This window comes from Anopheles gambiae, chromosome X (genome assembly GCF_943734735.2).
Source record: "Anopheles gambiae chromosome X, idAnoGambNW_F1_1, whole genome shotgun sequence".
Classification (NCBI taxonomy): Eukaryota; Metazoa; Arthropoda; class Insecta; order Diptera; family Culicidae; genus Anopheles; species Anopheles gambiae.
In genome coordinates, this window is record NC_064600.1 from 22,169,253 (window position 1) to 22,197,238 (window position 27,986).

The 27,986-nt window shown below is 39.5% G+C and overlaps 1 protein-coding gene across 4 annotated transcripts in view; it reads right to left on the reverse strand.

The window, feature by feature from the left end:
- LOC133391040 (uncharacterized) overlaps positions 1 to 27,986 on the reverse strand; it is a 35,407-nt gene that overhangs the window by 3,132 nt on the left and 4,289 nt on the right. For 2 of the 4 annotated variants that reach the window (XM_061640943.1, XM_061640937.1), the window contains exons 1-3: positions 3,927 to 7,052; positions 3,695 to 3,867; positions 3 to 2,516 (exon numbers count right to left, since the gene is read on the reverse strand). In XM_061640943.1, coding sequence (XP_061496927.1) covers positions 934 to 2,516; positions 3,695 to 3,867; positions 3,927 to 3,976 — 1,806 coding nt within the window. In that variant the 5' untranslated portion in view covers positions 3,977 to 7,052 and the 3' untranslated portion in view covers positions 3 to 933. Of the gene's footprint in view, positions 1 to 2; positions 2,517 to 3,694; positions 7,053 to 27,986 lie in introns of those variants that run through there. The other 2 variants (XM_061640949.1, XM_061640960.1) reach the window with 2 other exon arrangements.

Here is a 27,986-nt window from a genome sequence, read left to right on the forward strand (position 1 = left end):
ACTTCTTATCTAAAAAACAAGCGGAACTGTTGAGACTGGAAGAAATGCCATATTAAGCGCAGTCACGTCGTGTCGTGTCATGTAAGGGGATAGCTTTTCCTCGATGTATCCTCGTATGGGATGCGAAACACGTTGAGCAGTATTAGAAAAAAAAAATAGATGTTGGAGATTAGTGTTTGTACGGAATGATCAAAAGATACCATACGATCAATCAACTGTTCTAATACTCACACACAGGTTGATTGGATAATTTGTTTTAAAGATTGGCATTGTCGTTAAACGTAGTAATAAGTCCAAATTACTAAAAATAATTGTGTTTACATAAAAAAGTATAAACAAACATGAAATGAATCTCTTGGGTTTTTTCACTAACAGTTACAATTATTATTAAATGCATGTACATGCGACAATTCGTGCTGATCTGTTCATTAAAAAAAACTACAATGAAGTTTCCTGTAGATTAAACAAATTTCTTTCCCTGCTAACTCTGTAATGAAAACTAGTGTATACTTTTATTATGATATACCCTCTTTCAAAATGTGATGTAATACATTGTCAACCTAAACCCACTACATAATACATATACATATAAAACATAATATTATACATACTATGATATACCCTCCACCAAAAGTTTTGAAATAAACCCGTAAACCTTTGAAAAAATCAATAACATTATAATTTACACTAAGACAAAACAAGTCACAATCATGATTTTAAGATAAAAAATATGGTTAGTTTGGAAGAAAAGTGTGTAATAATGGAAAAAATAATACAGATGGAGGCATAGAATCTTGAAATTCATCAACATCAAAGTACACAAGAGGACGAGGGGGTAAATTAACGGCAACTAACATACATGTAATAGACTTAAGGTCAAGAGTCACCATAGTAGATGGTGAATAAGAATTTAGTTTATGAATGTTCAGTTCACTAGACTGTATCTATAGTCAAACAGGGATATTTCTTTTCTTTGGGACCATGATGTACATTAATTGAGGCATATAACTTGAATCTGCCCGCTACTTGTTCCACACATTTTGAACCTGTCTTAACATCTCGTTTAATAAACTGTAAAAAGTTTTCATAATCATAAGAAGACCAATCGTCCAATGGACCAAGTTCTTCAACGTCATCAAATACGTGGAGAAGATTGTGCACATTGCTGCTCATATGGGTGCGACCATAGTACAGTGGGAAATCAACAACAAATTGTTGAAGCATTCTTTTTGCAAGCGGGTTTAAATTTTTATATACTGACGATGAGAAAATAGTTATGCCACAAAAGTAGAGCAAATAATGGTTAAAGCCGTCACTGTGCATAAAATGTTTATATATAACAGGGCTAATATAGTGTAGGAAAGACCTAAATTCAGTTGCTTTCCAATACTGAAGAGTGTCAAGAGATCGAAATGGTCGATGTATTTCAGAAGGCAGTTTCGTTTTCATCAAAAAGTGAGAGGCATTTTTCTTGTGTTCACTAGACCATATTACAAAACTTATAAATTTATGATGAAAAAGACCGTACAAAATTTTACGAGTGTTGCCAATATCGATAAGATGAAGTCGATCAGAAGTGGGAAAACTTTTGATCATATCTAATCCACCAATCTCTTCTAAAGGAGATCGAATTTGTTTATGATGCTCTGTATCGTGTCTTTGTCGAAAACTTTCATCTGTACGTGGTGGAGCAGGTTGTGGTGAACAAAATATTACTTTGCGCTCCGGTTTTACAAACTCTCCAACGACAGTACACTTCGTGCACCCGTGTTTTCCCGGAAAGTACATTACCGATTTTATAAAGGACCGCGCAGGGGTATCGGTGACAAAAGCCTTGGCAAAAATTTTTACAACTTTCTCTCCAAACAGCATGCCTATTACTTGCAAATTGTTTAATTCATCTACGAGCTGTCGCAAATAAGGCTCTAAGTCGGTAGGTTTTTTCTGACCACAAAATACACCTGCGATCATTACCGGGCAATCGGGAATTTCTTTTACTTTAAAAAGAATTGGCCAAAATTGTGTAGCACTACTTTTGAAGAGAGGAAGGCCATCAATAAAAATATGTAACGAAAACTTATTTTCCTCTGGAACATGATTCCTAAAATAATTTCGAAGGCCAACTTCTATCCCTGAGTACCACATTTGTCCACCTGCTATATGCTGAATCTCTTGGCTAACTTTAGGAATTTTTAGTAAAGTACGACCATCTTTAGGAAGTTCAGGATGACCAAATTTTCTTAAAATTGCAAGAAGCAAGTTAAGAAAGTTGCGAGAAAGATGACCCATTATTGCCAAATATCTCAAAGCTTCTTTTAAACTTTGAAAATCATTCAAATAGTTATAAGCATCATACAAATCTTCAGCACATTCTTCCTGTTCATCTTCTATATCATCCAAATTATTTTCGTCAACAGTTGCAGCGCTGTCATTGTTAGTATTGTTAGTATCTACATCTATGCTAAAGCTACACTCTACATTCCCACCTAAGTTGCTATCAGTACTATGCAATTCGTCTGTAAAGAAACAAAAGAGAAAAACATAGCATTAGTTAAATTAAACACATATATATGGCACAAAAAGTCAGTTAACAATGAAATGAAATTAGCACCTTCCGTCAGCGACTGGCATTAACACGGAGACACGACCTTCCATCTGGCCCAGGCACAGGCTTAAACAGGTCAGGACAGATTTTGTTTACGAGAATGCTTATTAGCAAAGGATTCACGACCGTCCCCGGACTCTCAGTGGTTCATCGGCGTTTCGGAGGACGAGGAACACGTGTTGTTGGAGTGCCCGCGCTTTGCTGCAAAATCCAGAAGCGTGTCGGCCATGGTTGATCAGGTTCGATTCGACGGACACCCTCCAACCTCACCTGTCGCGAGGTTGAGAGCTGGAGCCTTATCTACGAAGCTTCTAGGCGGATCACGGTTCAACTACAGGGAGCATGAGACAATGAACGAGTTGCCCTGGCGTCGCAGATCATTGAGTAATACGAAGAGGAGATGGCCATCTTAGAGACGCAACCTGAAACTGTTCGGCGCGTCCGCAACGAGTGACGCAACGCTAACCGACGAGAGAAGCTTCGAGCCAGACTTCCTCCAACCCCACCAGCGTCAGTGCAGATTGCGGCTGGTCACGGCGCGCTTCAGCAGCAACAGGCAGGGTTCAGGGAGATGATACGGAATCGCCAATAAACGATGAGAAGCAAGCTGCAGTGGCCACGGATGTTGGTCTCAGCGCTGCCGAGGTACCCGAAGCGGTCTAGTTTGAAGAAGACAGCAACGTAGCCTTTGGAAGTTGCTTTGCTGCTAGAAAGAAAGTCCTACTAATGTATCGTTAAAGAACAAAACATCATCATGTCTCCCACGATGGATGTTTGGCAAATTCAAGTGGCTGTCTGTTTTTACAAAAAACAATTTAAAAAGCTAAAAAAAACTTATTATTTGGATTCACACTGCCAACCAGAAAACGACGACGTGATTTCCTAAGTAAGGTTAAACATAAAAAACCTCATGTTGCCATTGTGGGTGGCGGTGCAGAACCGATGCAGAAACTATGGCGGTGCAAAACCTAAAATTGCGATCGGAATATGAATCAACGTAGCTGCTGATTACCAATTGGCAATATACTGCGACAAAATTCTGTTTTCCATGTATAATAGTACTCTAAAAACACAATATTAGTTACTTACTGAACATCCTGCTCGTCGATGCCGGCACCATGACAGGTGAGGAAGTCTCCATATTATTGATCTCATTGTCTATTTCTCTCTCAACTTCTTCCATAAAGCGACGACGCTTCCGATATTGGGATGATCTTGAAGCCATTGCTGATGGTACTCTCGTAAATAATCTGGATCTAAAACTGCACAAAATATAGATTAATACACTTCTGCTTTGTTTTTCAAACACCGGCTCCTTTACACTTGTCTGTCCTTCGCCGACGCACTTGCAATGTCAACCAATACATGCATACATTTGTAGGCCACTGTGTATATACATGGTAGCTGTGTTTATACCTCATGATATGGATTGAAAATCGTTGTTGGTACCCAAGCAGAAAAACTCATCCGTGTGTTAAAAAGAGATGGTAATATGAAATCTTGCAAGCAATTCAAGATACATGGGCGAAGTGGGGCAGAGCGGGTTGAGGAACCGGAGAAAAACTGCTCGAATTGTCCACGGGGACAATGCAAACAGCTGACAGGTTGAAATTTCAACCTACGAACTTACAGCGGAAAGGGCCCCATTTCTGGCTTATAAGCGGTTTCAATTTGTTAGCAAAAATGCAGTTTTTACCCAACTTTTTACCGAAGCAAATTGTACCGATTTGACATGTAATCTGTAAAATTTAGAAAACCGTGTATCTCCGAATCCGCGTATCCACGTAAATGTTATCGTAGGTTACCCGAATCCCAAGTGCTTCAAATCATCTAAACAACCACCAAACGGGTTGTTGTTGTTGTTGTTGTTTATTGTATTAAGTGATTGGCCAAACAAGCGGCCTTATCACTGAATTAAAACTAAAACTTAAATAACGAACGCAGTGTACAATGACAAGACAAGGGTTCTACACGGCATAAGTCTCTTAACCTAGGAGGAATCTAAACAGGCTTCGTTTAGCAGACGGTAAACGTCTCATGCATTCTAAAAATAGTTTTTATGTTTGAACTATTTTGAACATTTATTACTCGTATTAAATAATACAAAACACAATACAATGCAGTATAGGGCCGCGCGCACGAGCCGCACCGTGAGCCCTACCGGGAGCCCTGCTCGACCGGTAGCCTGTTACACACTCCTCTGGGTTCGGTGCGATATAGATGGTTTACCCTTATTCAAAAGTAATAACCTACAGTTCTGGCCTATATTAATTCAAGTCCATGACAAACCAAAAATTCCAGTTATGGTTGTTTCAATTTATTGTGCAACTACAAAACCCGCTAGTATTGAGCATTTTCTTAAACCGTTTGTCGAAGACTTAAATCTTTTAATGAAAAATGGAGTAGAAGTCGACGATAGGAGGGTGAACTTTAAAATACGTGCTATAATTGCCCATTCACCAGCTCGAGCCTTTATCAAAGGTAAAAAAAACAAAATACTGTTTAAAACATTTATCATTAAATATTAATTAAAAAAATATAATTTACAGGACTTGCCAACTTTGATTCGTTCGCAGGCTGTCTAAAATGCACCACCGAGGGGATCAAACTGCAAGGAAAGGTTACATTCCTCGATTGCAACGCAACAGCACGAACGGATGAAGCCTTTCGGAAACAAATGTACGGCGATCATCATAAAATTGATTCGCCATTACTGTTATTAAATAACTTTGAACTTTGAAATTGTTAGTGATCAGTATTTAATTGACTTAGGCGTTGTTTCGTCGCGAATAATTTTCGGATAAAGTTTCCTTTTCTTTCTTTGGTTTTTGCTGCTAATAATTACCGAAGCCGTTGTAAGAAATTGCTGGTGATGAAGAGAGAGAAAAAGCCTTTTCGCCCTCTATTTATTAATTGAAGATCGATAGAGATGTGTACATGAACGGGCACGGATGTGATCCGATCCGCAGTTCAAATCTTCACGATTCGCGCAGCTGCTCGAACAGGCGTAACAAAACGACTTTTGATAGGCTTGATTGAAGGTAAATTTGGATTTAAAAAAAGACTTTCTCCTTGTACACTTGCACAATTATCTGGAATGTTGATGAACATACCATTGCCAGCAGAGATTCATCGAAAATTCCGCTCATTTCAAGATTTGCGTCATTGGAAAGGATCAGAATTTTCATCGTTTTCATTTTATGCAAGTGTTGTATGTACAAATCCAGATCGTGGAATCAGCTTATCAGTCACGATGTTGAATTCTGATCGTATTAACTTAATTTGTCGATCCATAGCAGCAAATTTGTTGTTCATCATTTCTGATTGTCGTTTTTGCTCCTCCTGTATATTTTCCAGTTTAACTAAAATATCCGATAGGATTTGTTAACCACTGTTTGCGCATTGCGCATAAATTTTCCAAGATTGCGCATAAATTTTCAAGATTGTATGTCCGAGATATTTAAACATTTTTTGACAGATAAATATATCAAATCGACCCGTTTGACAGATAAATATATGCGCAATCTGAGATTGGGCATCGTCTATTGCTACGGTAACACCAACGCCGGAGAAATGAACAACTTCACGAAAAATGGCAGGTTCGAAACCAATCTACAAGCAGTCTGATAATCCTATAATATCTCGCAGCAACCAGCAATCTAGAAATATCTAATGCAAATGGCGCACACAGTGTATAGCGTCTTGCGATGACGTCAAAGAAAAAAGCGCAAAGAAACAGATCGAAAAACAGCGTTGCCGATCAAGAACAGCCGAGCGAGAACAGGCCTTCAAGAACAGAAACAGCGGTATTTTTTTAATTGTTTGGCAACACTGTTTACTTTCAATATCATCGTTTTACATAGAACCAAAAAAAACATCGCACGTGGGTTCCATACCGGTCTAAAATGGTGTTATTAAGTCGTCTTTCGGCGGTCTTTTGGTTACCCGATAGACCGCCGAAAGACGTCTTTTCTTCTGTCATTAGAAGTCTGGGTGTTGTCGTGCGATCGTGTGTTCGAATTAGGGTGCTCGATGGATTTGAATTAGCGGTTGATGCGAGCTCCGGACTGTGTTAACCTTTAAGTTGGCAACCGGATACCCGGGTATTTTTTAAAACTTTAAACTGAAATAACTTTTGATTCATTGCTTTTATTGACCTGAAATTTACCGTAGCCTCCCAACTTTTAATTTCTGATTTTTTGGTGCATAAATTGTAATTTTTAACAGTCTGTAAGTATTTTATTTTGAATTTTTTTTAACTTTACCACGTAAGTTGGCAACCAGCATACCCGGGTATTCCATACATTCTGTATGGAGAATGACGTTTCTCTTCTTCCTCTTTTCGTATTGTGCTTATTTTTGAGTAAAATTCAAGCGATTCCACATTTTAATATGACCGTTATTTTTATATTAAAATGAAAAAAAACTTAATGAATAAATGAAATAGAAGAGAATATATGGTCGGCATTACTTGCTTACAGCATTAAAATATAGAAAACATTGTTTACCTATGAAAATCGTTAATTTTTTGCATCAAAACGTGTGGAATACCCGGGTATGCCGGTTGCCAACTTACGTGTGTAAATCTGGTTGCCAACTCTACGGTTAACCTTTAAGTTGGCAACCGGATACCCGGGTATTTTTTTCAACTTTAAACTGCCATAACTTTTGATTCATTGCTTTTATTGACCTGAAATTTGCCGTAGCCCATCAACTTTTAATTTATGATTTTTTGGTGCATAAGTTGTAATTTTAAACAGCCTGTAAGTATTTTATTTTGAATTTTTTTTAACTTTACCACGTAAGTTGGCAACCAGCATACCCGGGTATTCCATACATTTTGTATGGAGAATGGCGTTTCTCTTCTTCCTTTTTTCGTATTGTGCTTATTTTCGAGTCAAATTCAAGCGATTCCAAATTTCAATATGACCGTTATTTTTATATTAAAATGAAAAAAACTTAATGAATAAATGAAATAGAAGAGAATATATGGTCGGCATTACTTGCTTACAGCATTAAAATATAGAAAGCATTGTTTACCTATGAAAATCGTTAATTTTTTGCATCAAAACGTGTGGAATACCCGGGTATGCCGGTTGCCAACTTACGTGTGTAAATCTGGTTGCCAACTCTACGGTTAAGGCCATGACGTGGTTGCCACATAGTTATGCACCACTAGAAATAAGACGGCGACAGGATAGTATAAATACAGTGGAACCCCTCATAACGAGTTTTATCCGGGAATATCCGTTTAACGAGCACTGTGAATACTAGTGAAATAGAAAGCTAAGTGTTATTTTGTTTGGTACAACATGTAGCATGTCTGCTATACAAAATTATATAATCACAGAACCATTAGTAAATTATCACATTTCACAGATCAAATTGTTTAATCTTTGACACATCCGGTTAGAACAGCATAGTAATAAAATCCCTGTTGCGTTCTGGAACATGGTTTGTTGGTTCCTTTCCCCCTTGACGCCCCTACGCCCTACGTTATGTTTTGTTGTGTCGTCGTCGATCGCCAAAGGAGACAAAGTAAAAGAACACGTCCGGCTCGTATCGAGTTTCATGCGCTAGTGCCGCTTTATTCGCACACATACTTGATCAAAGAAATTGTCGATCGGCAGTGCTGCCAGAAAATACATTTAAGGCCGCGGGGCCATGGGGATTCTCAACGCTCATTTTCTCAAGCACTCATGAGTGCTTTTGAGAAAACCTCGTTCTCAGCGTTTGTCGAATCGGAACAAAATCGGTTTTGAGAATCTTTGAGAAAGTTGACGATGCAGCGATCGGCTAACTGAAATATGGAGAATTGTGCTATTTGTTTATCGGAAATCACTTTGGAAAATGTATTCAATGTTTATAATTGAAAACGTTAAAAAAATATGCGATTAAAAACTGTTTTTCTATTTAAAGCTCTAAATAAAGCTTGAGTGTCTATATCAGTCTCTCAGGGTGAGAAAAACTGACGACGGCCACGGGCTTGAGTCTGAGAACAAGTTTTGAGTGCTTGAGAAACTTAAATGAGTGCTTGAGAACGTTTTCTCAGCTTGAGAAAGCCCCGTGGCCCCGCGGCCTAACCTTTACTTCCCAACTGACAAAACAACCACAAACAATTCAACATGACCGTTTCATAACCCTTACATTCCAACATAGCGGCCACCTAAATTTACCAAATTTACCTCTGTCCATTACTTCACAAAATGCCTTTATGATATCTAATTCACTCTCTCAAACGGACGAAGACTAATTCGATTCGCTGGCCTCTTATACAAGACGTTCCTAGTCCTGATACTAACGACTCTCACTACGCCATCTGGGCCAGGAAATACTTCAGCAATCCGTCCCATTGGCCAATGGTGAGGAGTCTTCCCATCCTCTTTCAACAGGACCATTTGTCCTACTTTTAGCTCTACTACTGCTTTGCCGCGTTGATGTTCGTTATGTAGTTCACTAAAATATTCCCTACGCCAACGCGCCCAATGATTCTGTACTACTCTACGCAATTCCTCATACCGCTTCAATCTATTGATTGGTACATCACCCACGTCAGGCTCCGGTAGAGCGTTCATCGGAGCCCAGATTAGAAAATGCCCCGGCGAAGAAAGGCCAACAGCATACCTCGATATATCCTCCACCGCCGAATCGCTGTTCATCAACGTGTAGAAGTCATCGATCACCTTACTCGCTCCTTGGAAGTTGAGACCGTTGTCGAAATAGACCTCGCTGGGCAAACCACGTCTTGCCACAAACCGACGAAACGCCGCTAGAAATGCATGAGTTGATAGAGAATCCACAAGCTCGATGTGAACAGCCTTTACTGAAAAACACACAAAGATTGAAATTTATGCTTTTTCAGCTGCTGCTCGGCGATGTACCGGCTTCGAGTAAATGGGTCCACAGAAATCAACCCCTACGATCGAAAATGGTCGAGATGGCGTAGCACGAGACACGGGTAGCTGTCCTGGTGGTTGTTGAACTAACGCGGGATTCATCCTGAAGCATACCAGACAGCCTCTGCAAACACTATTGACCAAAGATCGTCCTTGAATTGGCCAAAATTCTCTCCTGAGTGCGCTCAATGTTGCAGTTGGCCCACCATGAAGTGCCAATTGATGATAATATTCTGCCATTAGCCTAGTAAATCGTGACTTCTTGGGTAGCGCCAACGGAAATCTGCTACAAACTTGCATGGCTTTAGCGCGATGCAAGCGGCCACCAACTCGGAGTAAACCATCACCGTCCAAAAAGGCTCTTAATGTCTTCAGTGATGATTTGGGACGTACCGTTTGTCCAGCAGATAACTGAGCAGACGGCTGAGATAAAGGAGCTCGATCACCAACAAAACACCTTTGTGTTTAGGATCCAGCTTTCGTTTGCAACAACGAATAAATCTCATACAATACGCAGTGATCCGCAGTAATTTGTCATAGTTGAAAAATCTATCACACCAATCATCGCTCTCGCTACTTACTGCGGCCACCAATGAGCTCTTCCTTCGTTCCAATAACTCCTCTTCAGGAATTGCCAACACACCGCTGGCATTTTTCTTCCATTCTTCCTCCGATAGTTGTAACCACCCGGGACCATGGAACCACAGCTTCGATGCTAACAGATCGTTCGGCATAGATCCACGCGATACAATATCGGCAGGATTGTCAACGCCCTTCACGTGCATCCATTTGTAGCCATGCGTCAATTCCTGAATCTCGGATACCCTGTTCGCTACGTACGTAGCCCAAGAATGGGATGGTGGTCGAATCCAATGCAGCATGATTGTCGCATCACTCCGCATAAAGGTTTCCACGTCTGGAAGTCTCGACGCTTGGCGTACCACCTTCTGCAACCTTGCTGCCAGTAACGCTCCACAAAGTTCTAACCGGGCCAAACTGACTCTTTTCAGCGGCGCAGGACCAGACTTTGCAGCAAGCAACTCCACTACCACTTCCCCGCTGCTACCAATCGTTCTAACATACACGCATGTCCCATAAGCCGCTTCGGATGCATCCGAAAAGCAATGTAGTTGAACAGCAACAGGATTATGCACAACAGCATGGCGCGAAAACGTAACCTCCTTCAGCAACACGAGTTGTGAATGAAAAGCATACCATTGTTTATGTTTATGTTTATTTGTCTATCGATGGACAATAATGCCCTCTCGAACCATTTTAGCAATGTTTTACAATGAGTTCTTTACATTGGTTTACAATAACATAAAACATAAAAATGTGCACTATGGAACCAAATTTAACACAGAAACACGATCATTAAACTCAGTTGGCAAAATCCTCGGCTCAAAAGCGTCGCTGACTGCGTTGAAAGCACGGCACATAAGTATGAACGGGTCAGAGGAGCCAAATTGCGTTCTACGGTCGTCGAGGGCCAACATTGCCCGAGTCCGGAGCGGCCTGGCCGGAACGTACAGGTTGATGGCAGCCAGTAGTGACGGAGAGTCAATACGGCCGTCGAGAAGTCCCGTGATGAACGACAACCTGGCTTTTCGTATTCGCTCACTTAGGGTGGGTAGCCCGAGTAGTAAACACCTAGTCCGGTAATCGAGCCTTTGGTTCCATGAGCGAAGTGCAAATCGTGAAATTTTGCGCTGGATTGATTCCAATCGAGCTAACGGACGCGCTGCAGTTGGCCACCATACGATATTTGCATATTCCATCAACGACCGGATAAGTGAGCAATAGAGCGCCTTGGTGCAAGGTATATCGTTAAGCTCGCGAGTCATATTGATAACTAGTCCTAGCATTCTATTGCTGGTGGCTACTACGTGATCCAGCTGATCCTTAAATGATAGTTTTGTATCGAGCAAAACACCTAGATCCTTAACACATAGTTATCGCACCAAGGACTGTCCATCAAGCGCATATTCATACAATGATGGGCAGCGAGAACGACTGAAAGTGATGACTTCACATTTATGTGTGCATAGGGATAAAGCATTACGGTTGCACCAACACTGGAACTCATGCAAGGAAGTTTGCATTGTTCTTGCATGACAGTCGGCATTTCTTCATCCCAGTAATTAGTTGCCAACCACAACGATTGCATATTTATCTTGGCCCAAGATGTCACAGGAGCGACCAGCCCCAAAAGGTCGTATATACGTGCTACCAAAGAGTGAACCTTTCTACGGGACCAGCTCTCGTTGTTCATCTGAATGTTCGAGTCTATGTACAGTTGGTCCGATTCTGGTAGCCACGCAATACCTAGAGTTTTTAGTGGCTCCTCTGAAACTTCAAACATTTTTACGTTTGATTTTGCTCTGTCTTCCGCTGAAACGCTAGATAAAACATCTGGTTTGTTAGACTTCCATTTAATTAGATTAAATCCGCCCTGTCTCAACAATAGCGTCAGCTCAGCTTGCAACCTAACTGTTTCTTCTTCGCTAGAGGCACCACCAATGTAGTCTTCGACATAGAAGTGCTCTAACAACGCCTGTCTCTCCAAGGAAAAATTTTCCCCTTCATCAATTACCAATTGTTGCAGTACTCGAATGGCCAGAAAGGAAGACGGGGCAAGCCCACATGTGACACGCTGCAACTCGTAGACTTCGAAGGACTCAACAGATGAGCCTCACCACAATACACGTTGAAAACGAGTGTCGTCGGGATGCACCTTGACTTGCAAATACATCTGTTTTATGTCTGCCACTAATACCACGCTCCTCATCCGAAATTTCAGCAACAACGCCAACAAGTTCTCCTGAATGGTTATAGCACAGGTCCAGTCATTAACAAATCATTAAGAGACCTACCACCGTCGGTAGAGGCCGATCCATCAAACACAGGTCGTACCTTTGTACTAGTACTGGACGCCTTGATTACCGGATGATGCGATGAGAAATAATGCCCATGAGCTTCCTCACAATCAGGGATCACAGCCACCTTGACTAACATCCCTTTGTCGATGTAGTCGTTTATAACTGCCGTATACGTTTGTTTCAACCATGGGTCCCGACTGAAACGTCGTGTAGCATAGGATCGACACCCGACACTATTAGACTTAGCAAATTAGAATTAGATTAGAATAGCAAAGACACAATTATTAGTATAACATCCGCTATAATTATCTGCAGTAAATTCATTACATCCTAGTTCACTACAGTCGTTCTAACTGCAAGAACCGTTTTCTCGCTATCGCACCAGACGGTCCCAATTGGTTCTGTAAATTACGCTTAAACGGCAGCTTCACTATATATCTCCCTTCACTATCCCACTGATGAGTTTGCACAAAATGTGCCTCGCAATCCTTTTCTTCCTGACTATGCTGCAGCGGCTTACGTATTTCCTCGATAACCCCAAACCGCTCAATTACATCGTCCAATCTAGTAAACGTGCCACAAGTAACATAATTGTTACCTTCAGAAGCCAGCGGAACTTTCCCAGTTGCAACCCATCCAAAAACAGTGCTAATTTATGTTGGGAGCGCTGGTAGCTCGAGCCTAATTTTACCACGGTTGTCCGGTTTCAAAAAAGTCGCGTAAAATTTGGAGCCCAACAATAAATCCACTTCAGCATCACTATCGAAATTAGGATCCGCGAGCACAAAATTCATCGGGAGATTCTGCCTGCTAATTTGGTTTCCAGTTACCGTCCTGTAGCTATAAATTCTCGGTAACACTAGAAACTGCATACGTTCTTGATAGTTACAACTTTTGGAACGTATGACAGTCGTTACCGACGTCGTTATGTCCACTAAAGAATGTCCAACTCCCTATAATGCCGTTTTACTTTCGTACTGCGGTAACTTAAGCCGCGCAGCCAAGCCCTTTGTCATCAGATTCACTTGAGACCCACTATCGATCAATGCTCTTGCCGACAACCATTTGTTACCACATGCACGCACACTCACTATCGCCGTTGACAATAACACAGAAGTGCACTCTCTGTTCGATGATGCGTTCACCACCACATTTTGCGTGCTACTGGTAGATGGAATTTCTTCACGAACCGACGGACCGATCGTTTCACTTACGCTTTCACCATGCAGAAGGGAGTGATGCTTACGATTGCAAATATTGCATCGCGCACGTGACCAACACTTTGCTTGAAAATGCCCTTGCCTTAAACAATTGAGGCAAAGCTTCTTAACTTCAACCACTTCACGACGACGCGGTAACGTTAAACTACGAAACGAGTCACAATTTTCCACCATGTGCGATCCATCACATTTTGCGCACTTTGCTTCTGCAGCCACATTCGACGCAACACGACGTTCACCTGTAGATTTGCCAGCCGCCATTGGCCTATCCACAGCAAACGCGTCCATTATGCGCGTCTGTGTGCGCAAAAAGTTTAACAAATCCGTCACCGTTTTTTGCTCACTTTCTTCAACGTGCCTTTCCCACTTTTGTTGGGTGCTTTCGTCCAACTTTGAAATGATTATCTGAATAATCAAACATCCCGACTGTTCGGTCACTTCACCTAACTGCTTTAGCATTTTTAAGTTCCTTTCGAAATAATCGATAAGTCCATGAATACCCACCGTGTTCATGACTTTCATCCGTGGCCATTGTAGCATCGCGTTAACATGACGCTTTTTCAAAATATATTCGTTAGAATAACGCTTTTTCAAAGCATCCCAAGCCACGTCATAATTCGCATTGCAGGCTTGCAAAGTATCCATCACTTTCAGCGCTTCACCTTTCAGAGAATTCTTCAAATAAAGCATCTTTTCAACCTGCGACAATTTCTCATTCTCATCAACAGTAACAACAAACATGTCGTGATACGGGAGCCATTCGTCATATTTTCCGGAACTGATTGAAAACTCAGGCAAACGAACACTATTATAATCATCGCACACGCGTTCCTGTTTCACACTCGGTATCTCCGCTCCAGCCCGCAACTTTCCCAATAATTTTCCGTTCAATAGCATGACTTTGTCTTCGATCTCACCATAAAGCACATCGTTATCTTCACTGTCATCTTTTGCGCGAATATTTCGAGCCAAAACCTGAAACTCCCCCCAACGCTCGTTCAATAGATCGAGACGAGGCGTCAATTCTGGGAAATCACTCTCTTTGTACTGCGCCAAAAACGTGTCGATTCTTGTCAACGATTGCACGACTCGGTTGCGCTAGCGCTTTAGGATAATCATATCTAGTTGCTCTGCTTGTGTGTTGCATTGTATTGTTCGAACCCGACGCGTCAGAGAAACCGGCAAAATCTTCACTAACCGACATTTCTAATACGCGACACAAAATGCATACACACGCAAAGAACACCCACTAGCACAATGATTTCGCACGCTTTCGCGATTTTTTCTTATTCAGAAATCCACCAACGCTCGCTAAAGTTCTTCACTTTAACCAGTCAATCCAAACCGCAAATATTAGACCATCCTAGTCACGGCACCAATGTTGCGTTCTGGAACATGGTTTGTTGGTTCCTTTCCCCCTTGACGCCCCTACGCCCTAAGTTGTTTTTTGTTGTGTCGTCGTTGTGTTGTGTCGACATAATTTAGGTAGCACTGTAAGTAGTTTTCGTTAAGTATAAAACACTCATTAGCTAGGGAGTGCCCAAGCGGGGCACTCACTACAGGATATATAAGTGTGCACGTGGTGGGTATCGCTCTTCTCTTCTGTTGTAACGTGATAGCGGTAACAAGTACAATAAAATACCGTTTCTCGAAAAGTGGTGTCTTAATATAACATGGCGATCCTGCCAACTCAAAGTGTGCTTCGTACCGTGCTATACAATATAAAAAAGTGCAGTGAATAATAGTTGCAAATTTGGTCGACTCTACCAAATAATCACGCATTGCTACACGAAACGAAAAAGCTACGTAAAATAGCTATATTAATGCACAGAGCAATACGTGCAATACAAGCGTACAAGCCTCACCTTCGTATTGCGTGACGACATACGACACCCAAAACCGAGCATCACCATTACCATTGGGTAACGCCAGAAAAAATCACCAAATCAGAAGAGAATTATCTGAGCTGACCGACAAACCAAATCAGCACAACGAGCAGCACCTGTAACTAAATACAGATACAGCAGCGTGCCGACCACCATCGCACTAACCAACGGAACACGGGACGTCAGGGCATCGAACTTCGCCATCGCAACGATCGAAAAAAAAAGTGACATCAAGGCACCGTGCTCCAAAAGCGTGCTAATAACGAAAATACAACATCCGAGAACATCCTTGCACCGAGCGAAGAAGAAATCCAGCATCCGAGAGCATCATCGCGCCGAGCAACAGAACGCGTTACATCGAGAGCAAGCTGCGCCAGCGCGTTGAACGAGAGAGCCACACCAGCACGTCTAGCGCCGCCATCGCGCTGATGAACCACTTCGAGCCAGCTGCAGACGCATAACCTATACGCAATAAAAGGTACGTGATACCCCCACAAGTAAGTGCCACAAAAAAAAAAATATAATTGTGATTTTGTAACTTAAGCTAGATAGGATGTTTTATTTAGTTTTGCTATTTATTTTTTTTAAACTGTACATTATTTATTTCAAAATATTTTAATCGTATTAAATCATAAATCGTGTTTGAAAAAAAAAAAGAGGAAGAAGTGTTAGGTAAAGTGAAAAAAAAAGTCAAAGTGTTAGTGCAGTTACAGCATTCCTATCCACGTTAACCCTTTGCATTGGTTGTTTTTGATAGTAAGTTGGAGCCTCGTGATCCTTCGTGATAATCTCATATAAGTGCCGATTATGTGACTCAACTGCTTGAGAAAAAGTATCAAAAATGCTAATTTTCTATTATGATCCGTGTTAGAGAACTCGATTTGTTTCTGGTTTGATATATTGAACTGAACGAAGGTCATTTGCATTACCTGACTCAAACGGAGACCGTTTTTTGTCCAACAGCTTTCCGTTAGGTTAAAACTACGGAAAGCGTTTTGTTTTACGGTTTAACTACTAAATACATGCAATACGTTTGGTTAAAAAATATGTAATTACATTCAGAATGGATTTTTTGTAATTATTTACTTAAAAAGGGTGGAAATAACAAAATGCACAGAAATTTGAGAAACGCATCAAAAACGCTACTTTGCATGGCATTGCCAAAAATATTTTAAGAACAATGATACGCCACACGTATAAATAATTATAAATTGGTACGATACTTCCTGCGTTCCGCGATGCAGTTTGTTTCAACTAACAAACCCATTTGAGATCAATTTGGCAGCAATGTCTCGAGTCAACGAAAGAAGTCTCTAACAAGCTTGTATAATACCGATTTTGTTTCAGTTCGTGTAGCGCGGTTTTGTTTGATACTTTTCCGTTTGAATCAGATAATCGACACTATAATCGGGCTTAATTAAATCGTTCGAACGTGATGAGTTCTTATCAGTTTTTTGGGTTTTCACAATTCTAAAAAAAAAAAAAAAAAAAAACATAATAATAATAATAATAATAATAAATTGAAATATTTTTCATCATATGTTTTTTTTTCACCATGCGATATAAGTGTTAACAGTGCGTAAAAAAAATAAAAAATAAATAAATAAAAAAAAAATATATATATAATACAGTCGTTGCCACCAAATTTTGGCTCTAAGGCATCAATTTTTGACAGTGCGCAAGAATGTTTGCCTCTAAGGCATCAATTTTTGACAGTGCGCATCAATTTTTGACTCTAACGCACCTATTTTTGTCTGTAAGTCATCAATTTTTGACTCTTGTAGGAATAATGACAATTTTACAAGGTATTTAAGCAGATTTTTTACAATTGTTATTCCACAACTCATAAAAAAATACAAAAACTGTGTAAATTGATTGTTTCTTGAGAAAAAATTATGAAATTTTAGAGATACTAAAGTTTTTGTTTACAGCTGAAAATACGTGCCAATTGTTTCACTCCATTGAAACTGCCAAAATTGGCAAAACAATTGTTTTATTTTAAATTCTATCAATACAATTATTCACTATTTAACTTAATTTCAATCATTTCAGAACACACAGTTTCAGAAATTACGTAAAATTTTGTAAATAAAGCGATTGACTCACAGTCAAAAATTGATGCCTTCTAGGCAAAAATTGATGCGCACTGTCAAAAATTGATGCCTTCGAGGCAAAAATCGTGAAACGCTGTCAAAAATTGGTGCCTTCGAGACAAAAATAGGTGAGTAAGAGTCAAAATTTACCGGCAACGACTGTAAAATATATATATATATATATATATATATATATATATATATATATATATATATATATATATATATATATATATATATATATATATATATATATATATATATATATATATATATATATATATATATATATAATAATACAATTTTTGTCCTTATCATATAAAGTGCATTCATGTAAAGTGTCAGATAAAGTGATTTACCTGTTATCTTATTAATAATATTTCCTTTCCAAATGGTGTCTGAATAACTATTACATTTTTTAAGTTCCTGTATACCTGCTACTAGTTCATACTCTTACGCATATTGTTAAATTTAATTTTCCCGCTAAATGAAAAAAAAAAATCATTACCAGCTACTAGCACCCCTGTAACTAGAACTACTAGGAATAAAACTAATAGTACCCCTGCGATTAAAACCAATACAAATAAAACTACTGGTATCCCTGCAAATAAAACCATTATAAACGAAACCATTACAAAAGTAACCTGCAGTGAACCTTGCACAATGGCAGCCAAGTTGGATATTAGTTTAGCACTAAAACTGGTCAAACCTTTCGATGGTACCAATACGCTATTAAATCCATATATTGAAAGTGTTGAACTACTTTTAGATTATGCTGAAAAAGTGCCTGAAGTGGACATCGTTAAATTTATGAAAACCACATTGATTGGTAATGCTCATGGAGTCATAGACACAGCATGCAATGTAAAAGAAGCTTTCAGTCTTCTTCGTACACGATTCAGCGTGCACTTAACGCCGCTAGCTGTAGAAAAAGAATTAACCGCGCTGAAACAAGGCTCAAAAACTATTTCCGAATTTGGGAAGGAGTTAGAAAAAATGGCAGCTAAATTATCCGCAGCTCATGTAGCTGTAGGAACTTTTTCTACGGAATTTGCCGCACATAGCATTGTTAATCCAATTATAGTACGCGCCTTTACGCAAGGTTTGAATGAAGCTAACACAAGATTTTTCTTGCAAGCACGCAATCCGCTTACACATTGCAAAGCCATATCAGATGCTTTAGAATGTGAACCGATTGCAGAGCGATCAACAGCTCTTTGGTATCAAACCCCGCGTCCATCGCAACGCTATGCGAGACGCCCCCAAAACTCATACTACCCTAGGCAATCGTATAACCCAGCATATAGAGGTAGACCATACCAGCGGTATTCTAGTAATCAAGGTTATGAAAACTAGCCACGAAATATTACAAATAACAATCAACGTGGATATAGGAGCAGAAATTATTCGAACAGCCACTTTCAACAGCGAATGCCAAGCGCAACATCAACTGAGCGAAGCAATAACAACAATAGAGTACATTTGGGAAATGCTAATTATTTGGAAGATTTTCACGATGCAGTTCCAAACTCAAATGAAGAGCATGATGAAATAATTAATTTATTTCGTTAAATTACAATTTGATACGGGCGTTAAGGCCAAGTTTTGTTTATTAGGAATTAATCGCGATCTAGTGATTGATACCGGAGCTACATGTTGCATATTAAATTCAAACTATGTTCCCAAGCAAGCCGTCATAGATAAAACTTATACAATAAGTATTCACGGTATCAACGGAACTACTAAATCTTTAGGGTGCATTTAAACAAGCATTTATGCTAACACGCAAAATTTTCCAATCATATTTCATGTCGTAGATACACTTCCATGCCACATTGTAGGATTAATAGGAGCTAACTTTTTGAGAAAACATAAAGCTAATATAAATTTTGAAAATATGAGTTTGACTTGTAATGCCAACCATAAACAAACATGTTTTATAATCCCACCCAGAACAGAATTTGTTACCTTTATCGATACTACACACACTGATACTTGTGTAGTGCTTAATGAAAAAATTCAACCAAATGTGTACATAGCTAACACAATAGCGAATCCAAAAAATGGTAAATTACCAATACGCATAGCAAATTTTCAAAATAAGTCAGTAACAATAACCAAACTACAACCAACTATTACACCCGCTTCAGATTTCAACATCTTGGAAATTAAAACTCCGCAACATAATATTGATCATGCTAATCAAATGTTGAAGGAACTTGATTTATCACATCTACACGAAGATGAAAAGGAAGTTATTGCCAAGATTTGTCTCAAATATAATGACATATTCTGTTTGCAAAATGATAAACTAAGTACCACTACAGTTTATGAAGCGTCTTTAAAAATAAAAAAATAATACTATGCCTATATATTCAAAACCATACAGGTTACCGTATGCACAAAAAGAAGTTGATAACCAAATCCGTAAAATGTTAAAAAATAAAACAATTGAAGCCACACAGTCAGAATGGAACAGTCCAATTTTATTGGTTCCCAAAAAGGCTAATGCTGATAAAAGGAAATGGAGGCTTGTAATCGATTATCGCAAAGTAAACAATGTATTGCAAGATGATAAATTCCCTTTACCGAATATTGATGAAGTCATAGATACAGTATCGGACATTAAGATAGGACCCTTTTTTTTCAATGCACCGTGCACTTGTTTTGCCACGTTACTTGTGTTTGTGTGTGTGTATGTGTGTATGTGTGTGTGTATGTGTGTGTGTATGTGTGTGTGAGTGTGTGTGTGTGTGTGTGTGTGTGTATGTGTGTGTGTGTGTGCATATGTGTGTGTGTGTAGTAGTAGAAAGAGAGTGTGCTTTTTAATGTGTATTAGCAAGTGCGCGGGTTTGTGTCTGAAAAACATAGCTTGCCATGATGTCATATTGCGTTGAAATTATTCTTATTATGTGTGTTATCATGTGAAACATTGTGCGTTTACACTTGGATAAAAACTAAAGTTTGCATCGACAGCAGCGCTTGTTCCTCGGACGAAAACGCAGGTGTGCTGTTTCATGAATGTGAATGCGACACCGGTGCGAAATGGACACGCGCACAATAGCAATGAACTCGGCATTCCCTCACAGGTGTTTTGCACGCCATTGAAAGGCCTTCGTGCATCTCTGCGTTGCACGTTGTGTGCGAATGGTAAACTTTGTGCGTGCATTGAGCTGGCGCGCAGTTATTCTTTTCAATGGGCGTTTTGTTTCATGAGCGCGGCAGTATTCTTTTCTCGATTTTGAAGGGAAGACGCTTACTCGCGTACTCGTTGATAGTTTTATCCATGCGATGTTTTCGCTGCTCCAAAACGATGTAATTCATCGCATATAGAAGTAGAACGCAGGCAGAGCACGGGATCAGCCGTGTCCAAGTTTTTAACCAGCGCGTTCTTGACGGTCCAAGCAAGCAATGTTAGTAACAATGGGTCGAGGTAAACGTTGTACCGATCATCAGCGCCATATGTAAAAGCGAATGGCTGCTGCTGGCATTAAGCGCAAAAGGATCGAGTTCGTAATGGAACGATCGCGCACTTTTGTGGCAAACGCGCTTCGGACAACCGAAACGTGCTTAGACAACTGAAACGCGCTTGGACAACCGAAACGCGCAAGTCAACCGGACGTCCTCAGAAGACCACGGCGAAAGAAGACCGTAACATTGTTAATATATCGAAAACACACTGATCGCGAGGGCGGTCCTGCTTATCACACCAAAAACCTAACCCAAAACACAAAAAAACTACTTACAAATCTATCCGAAACGACCTACTTGTGAAACATACACACACATCAATACACATTCAAACATACATCCACACACACACACACACACACACACACACACACACACACACACACACACACACACACACACACACACACACACACACACACACACACACACACACACACACACACACACACACACACACACACACACACACACACACACACACACACACACACACACACACACACACACACACACACACACACACACACACACACACACACACACACACACACACACACACACACACACACACATGCACACACACATACACACACACACACACAAACACACATACACACACATACACACACACACAAACACAAACACATACAAACCACACATAAACTTGGCCCAACGGGTGCACGGTGCGTTAAAAAACCAATGCCCTATTTTTCTGTCCGATACTGTACCTTATCAGGATCTAAATATTTTTCACATCTAGATTTATCTCAAGGGTACTATCAATGCAAATTAAGAAAAGAAGATCGACCAATTACCGCCTTTACTACCCCAACTGGTCAGTATCAGATGACAAGATTGCCAATGGGACTAAAAATAAGTCCTTCTACTTTCTCGAGAATGATGACAGTGGCAATGTCAGGCTTAAACGCAGAACAATGTCTCATTTACTTGGACGATATCGTCGTATTTGGAAAAAAACATACAGGAACATAATAAAAATTTATTGGATGTCTTTGAGCGATTACGGCAAGTGAACCTCAAATTAAACCCGGAAAAATGTCATTTTTTGAAGAAGGAATTAATATATCTGGGACATTATATTTCCGCAGAAGGGATAAAACCCGATCCACAGAAACTGAAATGCATCAACGATTGGCAACCCCCTAAATCCTCCGATGAAGTGAAACGTTTTGTAGCCTTCGCAAATTATTATAGAAAGCACATAAAGAATTTTGCCGCTATTTGCATGCCATTAAACCGGCTAACAAGAAAAGGAATTCCATTTGATTGGACTCCCACTTGTCAAACCGCGTTCGACACACTTAAAGAACATTTTGTTAATACTCCGGTCTTAGACTTCCCTGATTTCAGTGAAAACAATACTTTTGTTCTACATACCGATGCCTCTAACAGTGCAGTAGGTGCAGTACTAAGTATCCAAAACGGGAAACCCATTTCGTTTGCCAGTAAAGCCCTTAACAAAGCCGAGCTTAATTATGCAACCATAGAAAAAGAATTGTTGGCTATAGTATGGTCCGTTAACCATTATCGTCCATATCTTTATGGAAGGCATTTCAACATTTTTACTGATCATAGACCTCTAGTCTATCTCTTTACTATGAACAACCCCTCAAGCCGTTTAACCAAATTTAGGCTAGCGTTGGAAGAGTATAACTTTACTATTTGCTATAAGAAAGGGAATGAAAATGTAATAGCCGACACCTTATCAAGATTACCATTATCTGATCTAAAAACCATGAGTGCACAGGAAGAAATACTAATCACAACAAGGTCGAAAGCTGTCAGCAACGATACATGCCAAAACAATAATAATTCAGCAGTATCTAAAGCCAATTATATTAAGCTGCAGTTTAGTAACGATGCAAAAGATCTTGTTATTTCAAAAGATAACATTATTTTACCAAAATCTTACACTATCGTTCACCTACGGGGTATGATAGTTAGGATTAAAGCCCATGTGAAAGCACTGAAACATAAAACATATTTGGTGATAGAAACAAATGATGAAATTACTAAACAATTTATGAAACAATTAAAAACCCTAAATGAGAAGGGAATGCCAGAAATCATCGTACTCAACGAAAAGGTTGAAGTAGTAAAGGATTGTGAAAAAGCGAAAAAGCTGGTAATAATGAACGATTTTCATACCTTACCAACGGCAGGGCACGCAGGATTCCATCGGACTGTCAATACGATCAAGCAAAAGTATACGTGGCCAGGGATTGATAAAGATGTAAAAGAAATGATAGCCAAATGCAAACAATGCCAATTATATAAATCAAATAAGCCACCAAAAATACCACTAAAAATCCTATTTTTCGTTCCCCTCCTAATCCTCCCTGGTCCAATCGTACTCTTCGCAACCTGAAAAAGGATAGAATGAAATATCTTAGGAGGTATCGTCTGAACCGATCTGCTTTCAACCTTCGTTTATTTAAGTACGCTGCCTCTGCGCATCGACTATACAACAGGGCTCGTTTTGAGGCCTATTCGAGTAGACTGCAATCGCGTTTCCGTTCTGATCCAGCATCCTTCTGGCAATTTGTTAGGATTCGAAGAGGGTGCAATACGTTACCTAATGAAATGGTACTTGATTCTCGAACTGCCTCTACGCCTGTTGAGATCTGTGAGCTATTCTCTGCACATTTTTCCCAAATGTTTGAGCCACCGGTTAGTGACCCTAACCTTATTGAGGGTGGACTACTCTACACGCCAGAGAACTTAATTAATCTCTCCGATATTTCGGTTAGCTCTGAAACAGTTGTACAGGTGTTATTTGGGTTGAAACGTTCTTTTACTCCTGGTCCAGATGACATTCCTGCCTCTGTTTTAATAAACTGTATGGACGTGCTTGCTCCACACCTTGCTAAAATTTTCAACCTTTCACTTTCTCTTGGGGTTTTTCCTGCTCTTTGGAAATCCTGTTGGCTTTTTCCGGTACACAAAAAGGGATGCCGTAGCATTGTTTCTAATTATCGTGGGATAACCCAAACTTGCGCCACAGCCAAAACTTTTGAGCTATGTATCCTTCCAACCATACTTCATAGTTGTAGTTCAGCTATTAGCCCTAAACAGCATGGGTTTATTTATTTATTTATTTATTTTTATTTTATTAATTGCTCGGCCACGTTGGGTTACAGCAATAGTAGGGTAAATGTACCTATAGTGGTGGTAGTACCAATAGTGGTGGTATTGCACTAAAATGCGGTTCATAAGGCAAAATACAAGTAATTAAGTTATTTACGTTAGTGTGAAATGTTCTTTAGCCTTTTACAAAGGGTGTAAAAGTTAAATGGGGCCATTCCGTTATTTAGTGACCGAAAAATCCATAATTTTGTTAAATGTGTCAACATTTTTCCAAAATCCTTAGGATTTCATAACGAAACTCATTTTTCTGTTAACGTTCTAAATGACCACATAACCACGCAATTACTAGTTTTTCAACATAACTGTTATGAAATGTTATTGTTTTACTGAAATTATTTGCCTTTTGACCTTATTTATACATTTTTAAGTGTTTTTTTGCCATAGTGCCATTATAGGTACACAAAACAGGCATGTTCCTATAGTGGTTATAGTTATAAAATCAATAAAAACAGGTCGTTTTAGATTTTTTCGAGGACATTTTTGACATGTGGTACTGTTTTCACTAAAATAAGCAACATAAATGAGTTTTATGTAGGTAATTTACCAAAAACAGGCCAAAATTCGCTTATATGGCTGAACGAAAAATTGACTTCAAATCAAGCACACTCTTCCGGGTGTAGGTTGACGACAGGTGTGAGGCAGTACTTTAGTCAATAGTTTCATCGATCAAATTTATACATTTTTTTACGATCAAATTACGCAAGAAACCAATATTATGGCAGTAATCCTTGCAATTCATACGAAAACAGCTTCAAAACTAAGTTTCATTGGTATTATACGCCGTTTTTGATGCATCTTTGTTTACCACCACTATAGGAACACAATACGACGACTATAGGAACCATACCACCATTATAGGTACAACGAAGCAGTCACAAAAATATGTATTTTTTTCGTAAATTTGATGTGTTTCATGATAAAAATGGTTGTGATTGCGAAGATAAAACATATTCCAATTGCTATGTGTTAAAATATTCAGAAATTGTCCTTCCTGACACTTTAAATCCATTAAAACACATCGGTACCACTACAAATTGCACCACTATTGGTACATTTACCCTACTTACTGACTATAGTATACAATTATTCACGAAGGAGTAGGAAGGAGTTTATGGTACGGAAAAGGAGCGAAGACGGGATCGGTAGAAAGGATAGGAGAGGACAGCAGGAAGGGAAGGCGGAAGTGATTATATTAGTAAACACTGCTACAGCTTGATTTATGTCATCATCAGTAAAGCAGCAATCGGTACCGGCTAAAATATGATGAAGCTTTTGGTAGTCCAGTTTCCTAAAATTGAACATACGAGCCGTAGGTATTCGTTGAGAGGATGCAGGGCGAGAGTGCGTAAGGAGCACACTTGTCTCATGAGCAGGATGATGATTGTCTAGCGCGACGAGTGGAACAGGTGAAGCTATGACGGGGGAGCAGCGCTCCAAGAAGGCATAGCATTGGCAGCATTGGCAAATAGAAGGTCCAATTGACTTCCGCGTATATTTTTTATGCCAGATAATTGCGGCAAACCGTTTACCGACATTCCATCAAGCAGAGAAACATTTTCACGAGATACACCAGTAAGAATGAAGTGATTAACGCACGATGCAAACACATCCATATCAAGCTCAGATAGACAGAGAGGCGTAACTCGTCTAGTTTTGTGCGCAATCCTCATAATTTTTGATAGTAGATGTTTAGTTGATCGATCGAAGGGATGAGAGAGCGAGATGCGCCGGGAGTGCTCTTGCTGCAAGTTATTAACGGCGAAAGAGAGTCGGACGGATTATGTGTATTAGATGCAGGGTTAGCTTCCATCAATTCGGGTAAAGTCGGTAGTTCATGAGAAGACACAGGTAGTAGGTCTGGTGGTCTACTATGCCTGGTAGGTCTACTTCAACTAATCTCATGTCTTTTATTTCCAATATTTTTAGATCTTTTGAGGCCGGTACCCAACTTGATGCAATATACACCGACTTTCATGCTGCTTTTGATAGTTTACCTCACTCTTTATTATTAGCTAAATTGTCTAAACTTGGTTTTGGTGATGGCATTATTAGCTGGCTGTCCTCATATTTAAGTAATCGATCATGCAGGGTTAAAACCGGGTCGTACTTATCTGAGGAGTTTTTTTGTACGTCAGGTGTCCCTCAGGGTTGTGTGCTAAGTCCACTTCTGTTTTCTTTGTTCATCAATGATGTTTGTAATGTTTTACCTCCTGATGGTCATCTCCTTTATGCGGATGATATCAAAATCTTTTTACCTGTGTCTTCTTCTTCTGATTTTCTGAGACTTCAGCATTACCTCAATGCATTTGCTCATTGGTGTTCATCCAATTTACTTCGCCTGTGTCCCGAAAAATGTTCTGTTATTTCTTTCTCTCACTCTCTTTCTCCTATTTTATTTAACTATACTCTCTCTAGCGCTTCCCTCTCTCGTGTTATGTCCATCCGTGACCTTGGTATTATACTTGACTGTCGTCTTAACTTTAAACTGCAGCTTGATGAGGTGCTACTAAAAGCAAATCGAACCCTTGGGTTTATCTTACGTTTTACCTCTATTTTTAGAGATCAAAGCTTCTTAAGAAACCTTTATTGTGCTCTGGTAAGGCCTCTTCTTGAATATGCTAGCATCATCTGAAATCCTCCTACTGTTGATGGCTGTTCGAGAATTGAAAGCATTCAGCGCCTTTTTACCAGGGTTGCTTTTCGTCGTTTGTTCGGTGCTGCCTCACTACCTCCCTATGAAACGCGATTGCAGTTATTCAATCTTCACTCCTTAAGCTTCCGCCGCCAAGTGTTTCAGGCTTGTTTTATTGGTGGCTTATTACTTTCTGCTACTGATGCTCCTGATTTACTCTCGTCCATCTCGCTGTATGTTCCCTCTCGTTCTCTTCGTCCACGTGATCCTCTGTATATTGAAACACGTCATACTCTTTATACTTTCAATGACCCTCTTCTGTCCTGTTTCAGGTTGTTTAACCACTTTTACTATCTCTTTGATTTCGACTCCTCTCTTAACTCTTTTCGTAACCGTATTTTTTCTTTTAATTCCCTTTAATTATTCTCCTTAGTTTTCTATTACTCTCTTTTTTTTTGTTTTTGTTAAGTTTATGATAGTCTCTACGCTCTACTCTTGTTTTTTTACTTTTCTTTTTTGCTAGGTCAAGACTAGGTTAGTTAGGCTTAGTTTTTCATGAATTATTTTGTTTATTTGTTAGTATTAAATTAGTTTTAAGTCTATTATATTTAGCCTTGATGGCGGATATTGTATTAAATAAATGAAATGAAATGAAATGAAATGAAATGAAATGAAAAATAACAAATACCGCAAAAACAAGTATGGAAAAGATATTCATTGACCTAGTAGGTCCATTAGTAAATTCACATGGCTTTGAATATATTTTAACAACACAGTGTGATTTAACCAAGTTTGTAACAGCCACGCCAATACAAAACAAAAGAACTGAAACAGTCGCAAAAGTATTCGTAGAACAGGTTATCCTTAAGTACGGAGTGCCCGAAACAATTTGTACGGATAGAGGCACAGAATTCCTTTCAACACTGTTTAACGAGATATGTAAACTATTACAAATAGAAAAACTGCAATCCACTGCGTACCTTCATGAGACAGTAGGAGCTCTTGAAAACTCGCACAAACAATTAGGGAATTTTCTAAGAATACACAGTGATAGAAAAGCGTTAGATTGGCATAAATAGACAAACTTCTACGAGTTTGCCTATAACAATACAGTACACACTGCTACAGGTTAT